At 43.2% G+C, this 20,596-nt stretch overlaps 1 protein-coding gene across 3 annotated transcripts in view; it reads left to right on the top strand.

Annotated features, from left to right (window-relative positions):
- Positions 1–20,596, top strand: part of PDE4A (phosphodiesterase 4A) — a 633,870-nt gene that overhangs the window by 436,269 nt on the left and 177,005 nt on the right. The window contains exon 1 of one of the 3 annotated variants that reach the window (XM_067464009.1): positions 9,237–9,496. The exons of the other annotated variants lie outside the window; for them this stretch is intronic. Coding sequence (XP_067320110.1) covers positions 9,252–9,496 — 245 coding nt within the window. The 5' untranslated portion in view covers positions 9,237–9,251. Of the gene's footprint in view, positions 1–9,236; positions 9,497–20,596 lie in introns of those variants that run through there. 3 annotated transcript variants of the gene reach the window in all.

Below are 20,596 nucleotides of genomic sequence, written 5' to 3'. Positions count from 1 at the left end.
GACTGTATCTCCCTCACACACACACATACACATACTCCACAAGCTCTTATACACAGCATCTTGGCAACTCAACTGCCCTTGGAGGGGAAGACCTAGCACCCACTTCAGTGTTGACACCACTTTCAGCTACCCATGGCTCTCAACCTGTGGGTCCCCAGGTGTTTTGACCTACAAACTCCCAGAAATCCCAGCTAGTTTGCCAGATGTTAGGATTTCTGGTAGTTGAAGACCAAAACATCTGGGGACCCACAGGTTGAGAACCACTGACTAAGCCATGGAAATAACAAACTGGCCCATTACTTCCTGATCTTGTTCATTTTGACAAAAGATTCAGTTAAGATTTAACTAGGAAGTGAGGAGGAAGTGATTGGCTGAAAAACATGTTCATGGATCTCATTAGTATGTTCATTTAAAGTCGAAAAGAAACTCATGTATGATTTGTATCCATACATGGCTCCTTGTTTCCCTCTCTTCTTCCCTCTCTCATTTGTAGCTAAATCTCAGCGCATGGATGAGTTCCATTCTTTCAGACTACTCCTCTGTGAATTTCCCCAACCAGCCTGACCACTGTAGGCTAATCCTTAGCCCTGTGTTCATCCAAAATCAATGATAATCCTGACTTGCCAGGTCAGACTATGAGGTCACTTAGTCAGAGGCATACCAGGTTTTATCCCATACTTTTAATGAGCTGTCCAAGTGCTGAATCAAATCCATGAATAATCAAGTCCATGGAAATTAAACTCACAAATATGTAGTCTGTAGGCATGTGCAATCCATGGTTCTGAATGGTTCTAAAGTACTTACAAAACTAGGGGGAGCTGGTGCTTTGTTTCTAAAGTGTTTCTAAAGTTTTGGTGGTGAAAATTTCAGAACTCTAACAAAACTTTCAAAGTTTCATCACTGTTAGCTCACCATATTTCACAACATTTGACTTATCCACTAATTTTTGGTGAATTTTCAAAGTTTTTATTAAACATATTAGTTTGAAAGGGTCATTTCCTGTTTCATTGTGTGGTCTTTACTCCAGAAACTTTATTTTTGAAGCAGAAACTTTGGTAGAGACTCAACAAACCAAAATGTGCTATATCCCTTGCACAAAGACAATTTTTTTGCAGTGTAATAAACTTTTCCCATGTTCTTGTGACAGAACAAATTAAGAACTGCTATTTATAATGAAATTTTGAAAGTTCTGAAATTTTCACCACCAAAACTTTAGAAACACTTTAGAAACAAAGCAGCAGCACCTCCTAGTTTTGTAAGTACTTTAGAACTATTTTGAACCATGGATTGCACATACCTAGTAGTCAGTTCAGACCCTGTAGTTACACCCTAAAAAAGAGAGGTGTTTTTCTTCTTCTCTAAGTTACCATAAACTGGACAGGATGGCAGTCATCATTGATAGAACTGGGATGGGGAAAAGAAGGATTAAATCTCCTCTCGCTATATCTCAAGGTCCCAATAAAAATTATATTTTTTAAAAAAATAGAAAACTAGAAAAACAAGCAGATTTGCATCATTGGAGCAAAGGCATGTTTATGCTTTATGAACCATCTAGGACTTTAAGATCATCCGGGGAGGCCCTGCTCTCGATCCCACCTTTATCACAAGTACTTCTGGTGGGGACGAGAGACAGGGCCTTCTTTGTGGTGGCCCCTCAGCTATGGAACGCCCTCCCTAAGGAGATTAGATTGGCTCCCTCACTTTAACGTTTCGGGACAAGTTAAGACATGGTTATATGAGCAAGCGTTTACAAATGCAGAGTAACTGACATAGGAAATGGAATCACTTGACAATGGAATTTGGACAATGTTTTTAACTAGGCGACGCTGATGATAATGATGTTGATTTTATTGTTTCTATTGCGGTTTTATATTGTTTTAATGCTTAACCTGTATTTTGCTATTATGTGTACTGACTTGTAAACTGCCTTGAGTCGCTGATAGGCTGAGAAAGGTGGTGTACAAGTATTAATAATAATAATAATAATAATAATAATAATAATAATAAATAACCCAGCATTGTGCTTATGCAGTAGCCAGGTGTGAAGCACATGAGGAGCCCAGAAACAAAACATGGATACAACTTGTCCCTCATATTTAGTTTCTGGTGATTCTGTAGTATGCTGGAACCAAAAGTGAGATAATTTAATAGTATTTGGTCATATTCCCAGACAAGTCAGTAACATATTCCTTGCTGATAGGAGGTCTAATCTCCTTTTAAAAGTACCCAAATTGGTAGTCATTGCTGCATCCTATGACAGTGAGTTCCACAGCTTATAATATGTGAGGAAGTGCTTCCTTTAATCTGTCCTGAATTCTGCACTGCTCAGCTTCAGGTGAATGATGTTGATTTGTAGTATTGTGAGAGAGAAGAGGAAACAGGGTCCTTCTCCCTGTCAGTTCCTTCCTCAACATGCATAATTTTATATGTCCCTGTAATGCCCCTCTCCAGCTTTTTTTCCGCAAGCCAAACAGCGCCATATATTTCAAACCTTTCCTAATAAGGGAAATTTGTTGCAGCTCTTTTTTGTGTGTGTTAAAGGTTTAGGAGTTTTAGACAAGGTGAATCATTCATTCCTTTTCTTCCCCTGACAGCTCACAGTGTAAAAATAAGTTAAACTTTGGGATGTCAAGAGAAACAGAGGGAGGAGTTGATGTTAAAATACCTTTAGGAAGAAAATGAGGGTGGTTGTTAGACCTAGTCATCATTTGGCTTGCAATTTTCTCTCAGTTAAAAAGTTACGAGGGGTATTTTTTAAGTAAGGTCCATTTTGTTGTAGACACTAGTAGTTCGTGCACATATTGCAACGAGCGCGTGCGTCGTGTACTGGCATGCCTCGGGACAACTGTGCTCACTTTCCGCTCTGTAGTTAACCTGTACGGTTCTGTTCTGTGCTTTTAAAATGTTTAAGACTATCAACTCACCCTCCGCATGTGAGGTTCGCTCAGTGATACGTTTTTTGTCAGCAAGGAACCTGCCTGCTGCAGAAATTCATCAACAGATTTGTGAAGTGTACGGCGATACTGTTATGAGTGAAAGCAAAGTGCGTAAGTGGGTACGACAATTCAAAGACGGCCGTGACAACGTCCATGATGAGGACTGCTCCGGTCACCCTTCTTTGATTACAGATGATTTGGTGGCTTCAGTTGAAGCGAGGATTTATGAAGAGGGTATTTTAAAATTGGTTCAGAGGTATGATAAGTATTTGAACAAACTTGGCAACTATGTCATAAAATAGAGTGAAGTATGTACTTTCTGAAAATAAATTTACTTTTTTGAAATAAACTTTCGTTGTGTACTTATGTTCAAATGGACCTTACTTTAAAAATACCCCCTCATACATCATCATCATCATCATCATCATCATCATCATCATTATTATTATTATTTGTACTACCAGTTTCTCTCAATGTAGGACTCAAGTCCTCTCAGAAATTTGAATTACAACAAAATATACTAGGCCTTCCACTTTCACAGGGGTTAGAGGCACAGGATCCCACTTTAAAAAGTGGGGAAAATGCAAATGTTTTCTGCTAGACAAAGAGCTGCTTTGATCCTTGTTGAAATGCAAAGCATGCTAAAGTCAAGACTAGGTAATATGTTTCCCATACTGGTTTGAAAATGGTGTGTAAGTTGGCTTTCTTGCCTTTTCCTTCTTGTATACACACACACACACATACACACACACACTTCTCTCACTGTCATGCACAGAGCTACAGAGTTATGGTCTGCATAAACCATACTGGTTTGAAAATGGTATGTAAGTTGGCTTTCTGGCCTTTTCCTTCATATATATATACACACACACACACACACACACATACACACACACACTTATCTCATTGTCATGCACAGAGCTACAGAGTTATGGTTCAGTGGTTCTCGGCCTCTGCTCCGTGGACCACCAGTGGTCCGTAAGAATGAAAATATAGTCTGTGGCCTCACCATTACTACACCGTTGCCTCAAAACCACACAGCAATGAGAGCGATTGGTCTTGTGCTATCCTCTAATCGTGCCGAGGCAACTGGGATGTCAGAAGGGGAGAGGCTGACTACCCATGAAAGAGTACTACTAACACATCAAGTCTAGATTATTAAATATGGTTTTCTGTGGGTGAGCAGATGGTGACTACTGGATGGCATATGTTCTATATCAGAAACTAGAGCTGTTGTGGTCTATCCAATGCAATTTTCTGTTGGAGGGCCAGAATACCAAACCAAATCTAAAGTTGACCAAAAAACGATTTGTAACCCTTTTGGTACTAGTGTTGGAGAGTGGTCCCTGGTCAAAGTGGTCCCTGATAAACAAAAAGTTGAGAAGCACTGGATTGTCGAAGGCTTTCATGGCTGGAATCACTGGATTGTTGTAGGTTTTTTCAGGCTATATGGCCATGTTCTAGAGTAGTGTTTCTCAACATGGGGGTTGAGACTCCTGGGGGGTTGCGAGGGGGCGTCAGAGGGTCCACCAAAGACCATCAGAAAACACAGTATTTTCTGTTGGTCATGGCAGTTTTGTGCGGGAAGTTTGGCCCAATTCTATCATTAGTGAGTGGGGTTCATAATGCAATTTGATTGTAAGTGAACTATAAATCCCAGCAACTACAACTCCCAAATGTCAAGTCTCATTTCCCCAAACTCCACCAGTGTTCACATTTGGGCATATTGAGGATCTGTGCCAAGTTTCGTCCAGATCCATCATTGTTTGAGTCCACAGTGCTCTCTAGATGTAGGTGAACTATAACTCCCAAACTCAAGGTCAATGCCCACCAAACTCTTCCAGTATTTTCTATTCGACATGGGAGTTCTGTGTGCCAGGTTTGGTTCAATTCCATAGCTGGTGGAGTTCAGAATGATCTTTGATTGTAGGTGAACTATAAATCCCAGCAACTATAACTCCCAAATGACAAAATCAATCCCATCAGTATTCAAATTTTGGGCATATTAGGTATGTGTGCCAAATTTGGTCCAGTGAATGAAAACACATCCTGCATACTGGATATTTACATTCCGATTCATAACAGGAGCAAAATTACAGCTATGAAGTAGCAACGAAATTAATGTTATGGTTGGAGGTCACCGCAACATTAGGAACTGTATTTAGGGGTCACGGCATTAGGAAGGTTGAGAAACACTGTTCTAGAGGCATTTTCTCCTGATGTTCCGCCTACATCTATGGCAAGCATCCTCAGAGATAGATGCAGGCAAAACGTCAGGAGAGAATGCCTCTAGAATATGGCCATATAGCCCGAAAAAAACCTACAACAACCCATTGAGAAGCACTGTTTCAGTTTGTTCTTTTCTTGTAATGCTTTGTGCCTTTCACCAGAGGGCAGCTTAGTCCCACAATGATATTATTCTCTATTTATACAGCCGCTCTGAAATGCTGAAAATCACCTCTTTCCATGCATATTTTCTTTGTTGTGAATTTGATGCCTTCACAATAGCCAAGCTGAAGACAAGGGTCATATCCTCTCTAACTTTAATCAACTCTATCCCCAGAACAACCCAAGAGGAAGTAGTAACCCCAGTCAGAAATTTTGCAGGAAAAGATTGCAATGATATACAGAGACAGAATGCTTCACTTGCTGAATTTCTGAATATCAGGCAAGATCCTGTCACTCTAAAAAGGTGGCAACCCAAGTCTTTGGGCTTGAGACTGAACACAGCAGTTCCTACTACTAGTTTCTTGCCTTCATTTACGTACCAATTTTTTGGATCTTAGTTGTGAAATTGTGCTTGGTTGTGTTGGACTATGCATTATCTTGTAACAGGTAGACACTATCTCTGTATTTGAAAATTTTATGTGGTTTTTATATAAACAGTCCACGTAATATGCTTTGGAATATCAGGGGCAAAAAGGGGAGATTTAATTTTAATTTTAAAACGTTTTGTAGAAAGAAAATGGGGGTGGTTGCTAAGCCTACGCACTTCCTTTATATCTCTCTTTGCTTATCAACCTTCAGACAAATAATAGAACTGCAATCAGCAAGATCTGCAGCCAGTACTTTGCCATTCTTCCTACACATGACTTTATGCAACCCCCAAAGGAAGCAGTCGTTGTTATGCTAGTCTCAAAAATGTCAGGTTATTAAATTGGTAAGCGGGTGGGAAATTATTAGGTGAAACTCCCAAATAAATTAAGAACGTATAGACTTCAAAGGGTTTTTGTTTTGTTTTTTTGTCGTGTCAGGAGCTACCTGAGAAACTGCAAGTTGCTTCTGGTGTTAGAGAATTGGCCGTCTGCAAGGACGTTGCCCAGGGGACGCCCGGATGATTTTGATGTTTTATCATCCTTGTGGGAGGCTTCTCTCATGTCCCCGCATGAGAAGCTAGAGCTGATAGAGGGAGCTCATCCGCCTCTCCCCGGATTCGAACCTGCGACCGGTCGGTCTTCAGTCCTGCCGGCACAGGGGTTTAACCCACTGCGCCACTGGGGGCTCCATGACTTCAGAGGTGCACAAAACTCTTAATAGGGCCAGCTGAAGATCCATGTGTAGCCCAGAAACATACAGAGTGGTTGCAAAAGTCAGAGTTGCCAGTAGAATCCAGCCAGCCCAAGCCCAACCATCTTACCTGGTGCCACCCAGGGTTCAGTTCTAATGCGTATTTCCTCTTATTTGTAAGCAGAGTCTAGAAAACATGGGACAGTTTTATTCTGACATAGACCCAACATGTCTCTGGCCTTGATCCATGGATTTTTTTCCCCTTTCTCAGGCTCCGTTTTGCACTGAGATTGTTTAGACAGCTGCCTGCTTCTCAGCAGCTTCTTGTGAAACTGGAGTGACAGAACAATAGACTCACAATAGCCAAGTGTGATGTCACAAGGAATGGGAGGGCAGGTCAACATCATGGCATATATGTTATGTGTTCCATTCTGGAAGTTATGAGGGACTTTCATATTCGTTGTGGTGGTGGGGAACCACTTGTGAGGATGACTTAACACTAGAACCTTGGGGAGGGGAAGAGACCCAGGTGAGTGGACTAGGGAATGGGTGGCAATCCTTTCCCATTTCATGTAAACCAGGGTGGAGGACATCAAGGTCCTGGGCCTGAATCCATCAGTCCTAAAGCCTCAATTTGACTATCCCAAGATGTCCAGTCTGACTGTCATCTGAGGTGTAAAAGATGAACACCTTGAATTAAATAAATTAAATAAATTCCAATTAAATAAATTTTGATAACCAGATCTGAGTGGTATCCACAGTCCTCTTAACCCACCAGCTCCCATATGTCTGCAGTAAGAGTCCTACCTTAAAGGATTACTATAAGGATTTCCATGAGGTGATGTAGAGCAGTACTTCCTAAACTTTGTGGCAGGCCCGTAGCCAGGATTTCGATTCGGGGGGGGGGGGTGAGTTTTTTTCAGGGGGGGCTGAGTTTCGGGGGGGGGGGCTGAGTCTGAGTGAAAGAGGGTCTACCCTAGCAAACCTTTTGTATCATTACCCCAGTACCCCCATGCATATGGGATTATTGAGTATGGTGCTCAGATCATGATATGAATAAACATAACAGTTTAAATAATGCATCAGTAAGGCCTTTTCGCGAACCACCATGAGAATTTCGGGGGGGGGGGGGCTGAAGCCCCTCAAGCCCCCCCCCCCCCCCCCCCCCAGCAGGCAGAAATTATTACGTGTTATTACTATAACTATGTTTCCTTCCCATGTTATAATGCAGGGGTCCTCAAACTTTTTAAACAGAGGGCCAGATCACTGTCCCTCAAACTGTTGGAGGGCCGGATTATAATTTGAAAAAAACATGAATGAATTCCTATGCACACTGCACATATATTATTTGTAGTGCAAAAACACTTAAAATAATACAATAATTAAAATGAAGAACAATTTTAACAAATATAAACTTATTAGTATTTCAATGGGAAGTGCGGATCTGCTTTTATGGCAGATGAGATATGATTGTTGTGTGCTTTCAGGTTGTTTCAGACTTAGGTTGACCCTGAACGAGGGCCGGGTAAATCACATTGGAGGGCCATGTCCGGCCCCTGGGCCTTAGTTTGAGGACCCCTGTTATAATGTCTGGGGATAAAGCCTGGAGAAGTTACATGGACTAACTGAAACGCTCAGCTACTCCATTTGCATGAAACTCAAGCATGAAAAAGAACAAAAAAAACAACAACCCAGTATTTGATAAAACTTATTGTCATGATTCTAGTATCTTCATTCCACAGTTTCTTGCAGTTTCTCAAGTTGCTCCTGACATGCACACAAAACCCCCACTGTCTTCCTTCCTGTGTGCCTTAGCCCCAAGTTGCCCACCCTATAAAAAGCAGAAATAAAGCCCTCCCCAACTCTCAGTCAAAACTCATTGATTTGGTTGTGGTTCCTCTCATCTGTGGTCCCCTTTGGCCTGAGTGCCTGCTTGCAGGAAGGAAGGGGAAGACTCTCCACCTGGCCTGTTCCTGCCCACAAATTGCCTGACTGGCTCTTCTGGCTGGGAGGGCCAAGAGATCGAGATAAGCGTTTACAATTAGCAGTAAGCAACATAGCTGCAAGAGGAAGTCTGGCACAAAACCTACACGACTGGCTCTTTCTGTCCCTGATTTTTCTAGGCTCCTGCTGTTGTTGCTGCCCATCGCCGCTGCCGCCGGTGAGACATTTGTCAGCTAGAGTTCATTAAAGTGTGGACTGGCTCTCTGCTTTCAGAGGGAGGCCCCTTTTACTCCCTTTTGGATGGACGCGGTGGTATTGCCATAAAGAACTGGGCAGGGACGTGGTGTTGTGGATACTTGAGCAGGAAGAAGCAGGACTGGGTTGTGGGCAGTCTGGATCGAGGACAAGACAAAGAAAGGAGTCAGCGAAAGGAGGAGACAAGACGCAAGAGAGAGGTCAGGGCTGCCCTTGGCACCCAAGGTCTCCCATCCTCTTTAGAACTTTTACAACAATTTTCCATCTTTCCTTCCCTGAGGAAGAAGAAAAATACATCCCTGCCCTCTACATCAGAGGCATCAGTGTGGCTAAAATGCCGCTTCCTGCTGTTGCGGCTTTGGCAGACTGGGTGGGAGTCTGACCCTTGTCTGCAGGGAAATAAGACTGAGCAAGAGAGGCAGGCAAGGGCCCTCTCCACACCCTTGTGTTGATTCTGTTTGGATCCCTTAAAAAACCTCCCTCCTGCCTGCATACACTATGTGCTGCTTTTGGAGCTCTTACTGCTATCAGCCTGTTTGAAGTACTGGCCTTTTCTGTTGCCCTATCCGTTTTCCCCAGAAACCTTGCAAAAGGCACACGAGTCCTGTCATGTCTGCAGGCAGGCGCCTCAAACTCCCTAGCATTCCTGAGACCGCCCTCCAAGACAGTTCAGATGATGATGCCTTCCTGCCCAATGATGCCAGTACCTCTCAAGTCCCAGCTCCCCGAGATTCCCCCTCAAAGTCTCCACAGTCTCCGCTCTTCTTCCCTGTGCGTTCTCCCACCTACATCATGAAACTAAGGATGAACAGGCGCCTCCAGGATTTCTCACGGAGAACAAGAGGTTATTCGTGGTAAGAAGTCATTTTAAATCTCAGCAGGGACTTAGAAATTCCCAGGTAGGCTTGTGTTTCAACAGTGGGGCAAATGAGCATGGCAGAAGCTCATTTGAACCCTTGAACACGTTTCTGACAACCCCTCCCTAATAATCCACCCAGTTCTTGTGGGTTTTTTCGGGCTATATGGCCATGTTCTAGAGGCATTTCTCCTGACGTTTCGCCTGCATCTATGGCAGGCATCCTCAGAGGGTGAGGTCTGGAGCTGGGAAAAAGGGGGTTTATATATCTGTGGAAAGACCAGGGTGAGACAAAAGGCTACTGTAAGATGGGCTAGGTGTGAATCTTTTCAATTGACCACCTTGATTAGCATACAATGGGCTGACTGTGCCTGGAGCAAACTCTTAATGAAAGGTGATTAGATGTCCCTGCCTGTTTTTCTCTAATCTAATCACCTTTCATTAAGAGTTTGCTCCAGGCACAGTCAGCCCATTGTATGCTAATCAAGGTGGTCAATTGAAAAGATTCACACCTAGCCCATCTTACAGTAGCCTTTTGTCTCACCCTGGTCTTTCCACAGATATATAAACCCCCTTTTTCCCAGCTCCAGACCTCACCCTCTGAGGATGCCTGCCATAGATGCAGGCGAAACGTCAGGAGAAATGCCTCTAGAACATGGCCATATAGCCCGAAAAAACCCACAAGAACTGAGTGATTCCGGCCATGAAAGCTTTCGACAATACCTCCCTAATAATGCCTATCCATGAATGGCTCAGGCCTGCATGGTTCTGTATTTAAAAAGATTTGCTGCTTTCACTCAGTTTACCAGCCTTGTGTTAGATTCTTTTGAATATTTATTTAATGGGAAGACATCATTTCATACTTTACAATGGTCTGTATTTGGCAGAAACAATATTGATTGATCCTCCATCTTCTCAGCTTTTCTCTCTCCTCAGCTTACTTCAGTTGTTGAAACTGAGTTCAAACTACAAATGTAGTTTGCACTAAATCAACTCAGCACAGAAGGGAGGCAGAATCTGTTCCTTCCCAGTAGTCTCAGGCAAAAGCAGACTGCTGCAGTCTCTTCTACCTTGCACATTCTTCCTCATGTGTTCTTTCTCAACTTTTGCTATCATGGCTATTTGTGTCCTGGTTTTCATCTGTGAAAGACTGGACAGAATGTGGTTTCAGGAAAGGCAGTGGAGACATTTGAATAGAGGCACGTGATGCAAGTTTGGAGAGAGTGGGTACCCTGGGCAATAGGACACACACACACACACACACACACACATATATAATAAGCTGTACCCACCATGCGTTGCTGGGTCCAACCTTCCCTCCCTCTTTCTCTCCTTCTTTCTTTCCTTCTTTTTTTCTTTTCTTCTCTCCTTCCTTCTCTTCCTCTTCCCTTCCTCCCCCCCCCTTTTCTTTCCCTTCTTCTTTCTCCCCTTTCTTCCTTTTCTACCTATTCTTGGACTGCAACTCCCAGGAGTCCCCCGGATATATTTATCTCTGTCTAATCTATCTATCTGGATGATTGCTGGGAGTTGCAGTCCAGGAATAGGAAATTGGAAATATGCCGGGATCGGGATACTCTCAAAGAAATCCAAAGAGAAGAAAGCTTGCATCTTGGAAGCAGTGCATTTGGATCATCCTCCTCTCCTAAAGGGCCTAGTCTAGGGGATGCTGGGAGCTGTAGTCTGGAAGAGAGTGTGGATATGCTTTTGTGTGTTTTGTTTGCCAGGGGGAGTCGTTTTGCGCATGCGCTGTAGCATCTTTTTGGGGTTGGTTTTTTTTTTTTTTGGCTTTTTAAGTCCCTTCCGTTGTGTTTTTCAGTGTTTTTATGAGTGATGGTCACTTGTTGGCCTGATAGGTGTGTTGTGTCCAAATTTTGTGTCAATTCATCCAGTGGTTTTATATATATATATATATATATATATATATATATATATATATATATATATATAAACATTATGTTTATATATATATATAGAGAGAGAGAGAGAGCTGCTGTGTGCCTTCAGATCTTTTAAGCTGATCTCTAGCAAAATGTACCCTAAGTAACTGCACTCTATGATCAGAAAGTGATCTCAGTGTTATTTGCAATGCCACTAAGGATACAAGGAACATCTGTCAGATCATGTACATGTGTATGTGATCTGCAACATCCCCTTTTTCTGTAATATTGTAAAAGATAAATCTGTTTTCTGTCATCCATGGCTAGTACATTGCTTTAGTACCACTGACTGGCCTGACCTGCCTTGGCTAGGATCCTGGAGAAGTAAATTCTAATTGAGAAAAAAATGACAATCCCAAGGCCACCCAGTAAGTTTCTGTAGGACTTGAACCCACACCACCCAAGTTTTAGCCCAACATATTAACCTCTGCCCCACCTTGGTTAGTGACCAGAGGGACATTGTATAAACCTTTGGCATGCCCCTTCCTGACCATCAGAAAGCTTTTTGGTTGTAGCCCAATATTTTTCTAACCATGGATACTGGGAACATTTTATGTTTGAGAGATAAAAGCAAAAATTTAAAATTCCACAGCCTGTTCAGCATGTTGGATGTTGCGTTTGAACAGTGATGTGGTTGACCCGAGGAATGTACTCAGTCCTGGAAGACCCGGAAACAGCAGGGAGAGCGGGTGCTGGGGAAGTGGTAAAAAGGACATTCTGTATTTGCTGACCCAGCCTGCGACTTGACTCTCCTGCAAGCTTACAATTATAATGGTTTTTCTGTACAAAAGTGTGCCCTCCTTTTGTAGTATATTGTTCCTAATCTTTCTGTGAGCCCCTAAGTACATTAGAAAATCTCCAAGGGTTAGGGATTTCCTTTGAAACATCCTACTAAAGAGGAAGGATTTTAGTGGAAATTCAGAAGGACCTCTTTCAGAAAGGAGCCAGAGATCTTTACGCAGATTTTTTTTCTCTGGGTCAGAGTGTCCTGAAAAATATCCTTGAGCAATCACATGGCCTAACACAGTATTCCTTGGAGGGCGGGAATGCCAGATTAAGAGCAAGGAACAGAACCCGTTGGGAGGAAATGACAGAGGTTTACACTAATACAAATCAATCTAATAATGTCTCTTTAGGATGGTCTGCTGACAACAATGAATGGACTTCTAGAAACCGTAAAATATGGGTGGATATACAGTTTTGGGGAGTCGGGTTGCTGTTAGTTTTCCAGGCTGTATGGCCATGTTGCAGAAGCATTCTCTCCTGACCTTTCACTCGCATTTATGGCAGGCATCCTCAGAGGTTGTGAGGTCTGTCTTTGGGTGTTGCTTTTGGAGGCTGTAGAATCCAGAATCCCCTAACAGTTAAGACTATGCATTGTTTCTTATGTATGGGCTTGAAGGAACTGGAATGGTGCTTCCATAGAGAGATTCTGGAGAATATAGTCCATCCACCCAAATAACAAAATAATCCAAATAAGCTCTTAATGTACATAATATGAATGTACATATAACATATAACCAACATTAAAGGGTTTCTCCACCTCCCTGTCAATGACTGTGCTTAGTTATGCCTTAGACCAGCCTTACGCAATTTCCTAATAGACTACAACTCCCATAATCTCTCCATTGACCTAGTTATGCATCAGTTTGGGAAACCTGGGTTAACGCATAATTTCATTCAGCCTCTCCTCCACATCAATGGGTTCTGTGTCCATAGAGTCAGTCAACCACAGCTTATAAATATTTGGGCAGCAGGAGGGGGGAGACAAAAAAAGCAAAGCTTGCTTTTTGTGTGTGTGTGCTGCTGTGTAGACATACCTTGTTGTAACCTCATACTATTTAACAGTTTCATCAGACTCTCTTTGGCATTCATTTGAGTTGTTGATCTTTTAATATAAGGGACGTAATTTTACTATGCCATTGTTTATAATGGGATTTGAGCATCTACAGATTTTGGTATGCAAGGGGCAGGCCCGTAGCCAGGATTTTGATTTTGGGGGGGGGGGGGGGACTGAGTTTGTTTCGGGGGGGGGGGGGGTTGAGTCTGAGTGAAAGAGGGTCTACCCTAGCAAACCTTTTGTATTTTTACCCCAATACCTCCATGCATATGAGATATATTGAGCATGGTGATCAGATCATGATATGAATAAACATAACAGTCTAAATAATGTACCAGTAAGGCCTTTTCGCAGACCACCATGAGAATTTCGAGGGCGGGGGGGCTGAAGCCAACCCCCCCCCCCTTGCCAGGCTACATGCCTGGCAAGGGGGGGTCCTGGGATAAAACCCCGCAGATTCCAAAAATCAAGTGTAATTCTGCTGGCAAGGAGGTGGGAAAATGTGAAAACCTTGATAGTTTCTTAAGAGGAAGTGACCTGTTATATGGCTTGGTGATGACTTGAACCGAACTCTCCCAATATCCCATCTAACACTCTTGTCTGTTTTCCCTAATCAAGGTGGCCAATTGAAACAGTCACACCTACCCCCAACAGACAAGAGTTCTTTCTCCCACCCTGGACATTCCACAGATATATAAACCCCATTTTCCTAGTTTCCAACAGACCTCACCACCCCTGAGAATGCCTGCCATAGATGCAGGCGAAACAACAGGAGAGAATACTTCTGGAACATAGTCATACAGCCCAAAAAAACTTACAACAACCCAGTGATTCCGGCCATGAAAGCCTTCAACAATATATTATTCCTTGTTCCTATATCCATGGTCTGTGCCTTTTCATTCTCTTTCATCCTTTGTCAGGAATGGCCTTTGCTTTTCCATGAACTAAATCATTTCCCTCATCTTCTTAACCTCTTCTTCCTCTTTTCCATTTAAAGAAAACTTTTGACTTTTTCAGTCCCCTGTTCTCTGCTGACATCTGACTCTGCTCTTCTCTGTTAATTTCCCAGTTCCCCTTCGTTCCCAAAGTCCACCTAATGGAAAACAGAAGCTGTTCTGTTCTCAAGATCATATTTTGAGTGTTGGCCTAGGACCAAGATAAGAGTTTTGGTCGTTATCAGTAAACAGCCTCTAGGAATCTCTGAGCCCTCTTCATTGCTGTAACGGAGACCACGTGACATGTTTCGCAGGTTTAGGAGTCCAGACGTTAGCTATGAGAACCAGTGTGGTGAACTAGCTCGAGTGTTAGACTAAAACTCTGGAAAACAGAGGTTGATTCCCAACCCTTTCACAGAAACCCAGTGTGTGATTGTAGGCAAGTCACACACTTTCAGCCCCACAAACCCTTGTGGTAGGTTCACTTTAGGGTCTGCATAAGTCAAAATAACTTGAAGGCACACAACAACAATTACCTGTCAACAGCTTGCTCCTGTTTTCTGTAAATGCATCTGATTGAGATCCTCTGTATTTCTAAATTTGTGTATCGGACACTATTGTGGTTGAAAAAAGATTGGTAGAAAATGAAGGGAGGGAACTTATTGCTGGCTCCTTAAATTTAGTGTGTAATTTCTGATACGGCCAGTGTCACAAATTGCATCTTTTTGTGTCTTATTCCTTTCTGATCCCACCCCATGACTATGTAACTGCTCATGTACCTGTGGTTTAATGTCAATTCCATCAGTTCATATGAAAAAATCAAATTAAAATCTATGAAAACTGGTGTTAAATCGATCTGAAATGTGTTCCCTCAAACATACACTTTTCTCAGTAGTGGCCATTGTTGACTTTGTCTTCCTTGGGCCAGCCTGTTATCTGAGAAGTCTTCAGATAGATAGATAAGTCGATAGAAAGGCAGCCAGCCAGGCTTTCTAGTTAGGATCCTGTGATTTCTACAATAGAAAAATTCCTTCTTTGGACTGTTCACCCCCAAATTCTCTACCCAGTAAACCCAATAGAAATTGTCCAGTCAAGGAGAAGACCAATGTATTGTCGAAGGCTTTCATGGCTGGAATCACTAGGTTCTTGTGGGTTTTTTCGGGCTATAGGGCCGAGGAGAAATGCCTCTAGAACATGGCCCTATAGCCCGAAAAAACCCACAAGAACCTAAGGAGATGACATTCAGGAGGTTAGACACCATGTACAGTTTTGCACTGTCTGACTGGCAATACAAGATGGTTTTCTTTCCTTGTACAAAAAGCCAACTGAGTTTGCAGCTCAAGCTTCATTTCACACTGGCCTTGGATCAGGCCAGCATCCTCTACTTCCCCTGAAAGCAACAGGCTTAGTCTGGATCTACACTGCCCTATATCCCAGGATCTGATCTCAGATTATCTGCTTTGAATTGGATTATATGAGTCTACACTGCCAGATGATCAGGGATAAGCAGATAATCTGGAATCGGATCCTGAGATAAAGGGCAGTTTAGATCCAGCCTTAGTTTGAGGGGTGCAAGGCAGCCTGTCTGGCAGAAATGGCTTTATTCTTCAGCAACCATTTCCATCTACCTGCTTCTTAGGATTTGACACCTGAGACAACTGCCTCACTATGCCAAATATTTATTTATTTATTTACAGTATTTATATTCTGCCCTTCTCACTCAGGGCAATAGGAGCCCCCGGTGGCGCAGTGAGTTAAACCCCTGTGCTGGCAGGACTGAAGACCGACAGTTCGCAGGTTCAAATCTGGGGAGAGGCATATGAGCTCCCTCTATCATCTCCAGCTCCTCATGCGGGGACATGAGAGAAGCCTCCCACAAGGATGATAAAACATCAAATCATCCAGGCGTCCCGTGGGCAATGTCCTTGCAGACGGCCAATTCTCTCACACCAGAAGCGACCTGCAGTTTCTCAGGCTGCTGCTGACATGACAAAAAAAAATCTCAGGGCAATGTACAAACATTCAATGCCATAGACACACAACATATATAGACAGACGCAGATAGGCTATTTAACATTTCAGCTTTTTCATGAGGGTATTCTGGCCACCAGGGAAGCTGTCACTTTGTGACGCTGATGGAGTACTTCCTCATTCTTTGCATGCTTGCTGGAGATTTTTATGGCGTTGTAAATTAGCCTCCCCGCATAAACGGTACCTAAATTTCCTACTTGACAGATGCAACTGTCTTTCGGGCTGCAAAGGTCAACAGCAAGCTACACAAATTGGTTGGAAGCTCACTCCGACCCGGGCTGTCTTCGAACTCATGACCTTTCGATGAGTAGTGATCTTAATGCAGTTGATTCCCAGTCAGCTGTGCCACAGAAGGACCATTCCAAGTTGGAGACCCTTCTCTTGAACCACAAGGATGTACAAACAGGGATGTTTTATGATGTTTATATTAATTGTTATTACTTTGTGTTATTGTCTTTCTACTTTTTGTATTTTGCATGTTTGCACCTTGAGTGCTTGTTAGCCACCCCGAGCCCTTCTAAGAGATGATGATCGGGTACAAATAAAGTTGTTGTTGCTACTGCTACTATTATCATTCAAGATAAACCATTTTAGATGTAAGGGGCTCTTCTCAGAACAACCCTCACTACCAATACTTTGAGCTGAGTATTGTAATGCCAGTAATGTAATATCCCAGTGTGGAGATTGTGTTGCATGTGCCTTATCTTTCATCTTTATCTAGTGAACTTTGCCTGCTTACAGATTTGTTTGCTTGATATCAAATTCAGTGGCAGGCAGATGATAGCATTCGTCCCCCACCCACTCTCTCCAGGGTGAAAAATACTATAATAAAAGGGCATTGTTTCTTCAGATCACGAGTGGCCCTACCCTTCAGCAAAGGTGGGGCTGCCACCTTGGAGTGCTGGTTTTCAATGTCAATTGTTAAGCTCTTTAATTTGTTACAATTGCATCCTGCCTGCCTGGGAAGGGAAGAGGAGCTTAGGAAGATTTTCTGTCACATGCACCAAAATAACTAGATTGGCATTGAGAGCTGGGCACCATTGACTTGTGGAGACTGGTAGGAACATGCTCTGTTTGTTACTGTGCTTTAGGCAGCAAAATATCTTGGTCCATCCCCATTCAAATGCTTCTGTTGACTTTGGTCAAACGGAAAATGGCTGTACAGCTATGCTTTTAAAGGAGCATCCCATATGGAGATTAGCAAAAAATAACTACGTATATGGGCTCTTTGGTGGCACACTGGGTTAAACTGCTGAACTTGCTGACCGAAAGGTTGGTGGTTCGAATCTGAGGAGCAGGGTGAACTCCCGCTGTTAGGCCCAGCTTCTGCCAACCTAGCAGTTCAAAAACATGCAAATGTGAGTAAATCAATATATACCACTTTGGCAGGAAGGTAGCAGCACTTCATGCAGTTATGCTGGCCACATGACCTTGGAGGCATCTATGGACAACGCTGACTTTTTGGCTTAGAAATGGAAATGTGCACCACCACCCCAGAGTCAGACACGACTAGACTTAATGTCAAGGGAAAACCTTTTAAAAATACTAACAAAACCTATCTCCGAAGATTCCTTTCCTAATAAAATCCAATGAAATGCATGAGTCTGCCATAAGTCGATTGGCAACTTGAAGTCACCACACGTACATACCTTTTGCTTGAAGAGGCTACAGCGACTAGTTTCTGAACATGAGATTCCTATTTAAGGTACAGGAACAGGCCTGTCAAGGCTTAAAGTTTCAGAATTGAGAAGAAGAGGAAGCTATTCTGTGTGTTTCCCAAAAAGAAATGTTTTTCAAGGCATCTCTTTTTCTGGTCATCCGCCACATCTAAATATGAGTCCCAGGACATGCCATGTTTCTCCCCAAAGAGGATTGAGTTGAAGAAAGGGGAAGCTGTGGCCAAAAAGATGACATTGGAATTAAAATATGGGTGCTTCCCCTTCTTGTGTCAGTTGCTAGCCTCAGTCCCTGCCCTTTGGACACCAAATGAGTGCACAAAATCCTTGCAGATAAAGTTTCTCCTCCTGAGTATTGGAGTACTCTGAAATGCTTAATTTGATGCATTTCTCAGAGTCTGGAAAAATATATATGCTTAAAGCTCTCAGAATTTTCTAGCCATCCAGGCTACTCATTACTCTCATAATACTTACTTAGGCAATCTCTCATTGGCCAAGTAGGATAATCTTCCAGGATCAATGTTCTGGTGGGTCCATAGGTGACTGTGGAGCCCTATTCATAATCTGCATCTTCTCCCGCAGTGAGGGCATCAGTTTCCAGGTGGAAGGCGATCTCGGTTGGGGTTGGCTTGATGCGCCTTCCTCTTGGCACTTTTCTCTCGTTCGCCCTCTATTCATGCCTCTTCAAATTCTGCAGCACTGCTGGTCACGGCTGACCTCCAGCTGGAGCGCTCAAGGGCCAGGGCTTCACAGTTCTCAGTGTCTATGCCAGAGTTTTTAAGGTTGGCTTTGAGCCCATCTTTAAATCTCTTTTCCTGTCCACCAACATTCCTTTTTCCGTTCTTGAGTTCGGAGTAGAGCAACTGCTTTGGGAGGCGGTGGTCAGGCATCCGGACAACGTGGCCGGTTCAGTGGAGCTGATGGCAGAGGACCATCACTTCAGTGCTGGTGGTCATTGCTTCTTCCAGCACGCTGCCGTTTGTTCGCTTGTCTTCCCAAGAGATTTGCAGGATTTTCCGGAGGGAGCGCTGATGGAATCGTTCCAGGAGTTGCATGTGACGTCTGTAGACAGTCTTTGTCTCGCAAGCGTATAGCAGGGTTGGGAAGATAATAGCTTTATAAACAAGCACCTTGGTATCCCTACAGATGTCCCGGTCCTCAAACACTCTCTGCTTCATTCCGAAAAATGCTGCACTCGCAGAGCTCAGGCAGTGTTGCATTTCTGTGTCGATGTTGACTTTGGTGGAGAGGTGGCTGCCAAGGTAGCGGAAATAATAACCCCCATTCAGCATGGTGGTTTAAAGGCATTTTCGTTTGGTTCTGGTTAGTGGGAGTGCTGGAAACTATATTCCCATGTTATTTGGGAAGTTGTCATCCTAAAAAGTAATTTTCCTGGTTTCTGCATATGTACAGCATAAGGAAACAGACCTAGCAGACAAGATGCAGAAAGCCCAGTTTAGCTCCTTGATAATAAACTGTAGCAGACTTGAATGGTTTAATTGCTTATGCGAATCTTGCTAGTGAAATGCCCCAGAAAACTGGGAAGAGAGAAGACTCTCAAGGGCCAATGTGAGGAATTCTCTACAGAGACAGACACGGCACAGAAAATGTTCAAGGAGTGGGGAAGCTTCTTTATCTCCAGGATTTATATCCCAGCTCCCGCATAAGGGCTGGGATATAAATCAGGAATTCCCTAGTAAGGGATGCTATTTATTTATCATGTTAGAAGCAAATTGAAGTTAAAGTTATAATGTATTTAAAAACATAAAGTTTACAACTTGGCATTATGTCCTAAATGTCCTTTGATCATAAAGATGGCCACTTGGAGTGCCTCTGGTGTCGCTGTGAGATGGTCCTCCATTGTCCATGTGGCAGGGCTCAGGCTGCATTGTAGTAAGTGGTCTGTGGTATGCTCTTCTCCACACTCGCATGTCGCCGACTCCACTTTGAAACACCATTTTTTAAGATTGGCTCTGCATCTCATGGTCCCAGAGCACAGTCTGTTCAGTGCCTTCCAAGTCACCCAGTCTTCTGTGTGCCCAGGAGGGAGTTTCTCATCCGGTATCAGCCATGGATTGAGCCATGAGACATGCAGCATGTAGGGGGTGCTATCTGAGCATGATTCGTGGCTCGGACTAAAGACAAAAGAAAGAATTAGAAGCAACCTTAGCTGGATTAGAAGCAACCTTAGAATTAGAAGCAACCTTAGGCTGCCTTAGCTGGACTGAGACACTCACATTTTCCTTAATGTGGACATGTCAGTGTGCTGCCACACTCACATGATTTATCTACTCCTTTGTTTTCTTTCCATCTCTTTACAACAGTGGTTCTTAACCTGTGGGTTGTGGGCCACCTGTGGGCCATGAGGATGAAAATATGTTACTTAATTTATTGTATTTATGCTCCTTTCGCGCTGCCTGCCACTTCTTCCCTGTCGCTGACCATGGCATATGTTCTGTATCAGAAATTAGAGCTGTTGTGGTCTATCCAGTGCAATTTTCTGAATCAGTACCCCAAACCAAATCTAAAGTTGACCAAAAACTGATTTCTAACCCTTTTGGTACTAATGTTCGAGAGTGGTCCCTGGTCAAAATGGTCCCAGGCTAAGTGCATCTGTGGCAAGCATCCTCAGAGATTGTGAGGTTTATTGGAAACTAGGAAAATTTCTCCTACCCTGGA

Source organism: Anolis sagrei, chromosome 2 (genome assembly GCF_037176765.1).
Source record: "Anolis sagrei isolate rAnoSag1 chromosome 2, rAnoSag1.mat, whole genome shotgun sequence".
Taxonomy (NCBI): domain Eukaryota; kingdom Metazoa; phylum Chordata; class Lepidosauria; order Squamata; family Dactyloidae; genus Anolis; species Anolis sagrei.
The sequence above is the reverse complement of the archived record's forward strand: the minus strand, read 5'-3'. Positions and strand labels throughout refer to the sequence as shown.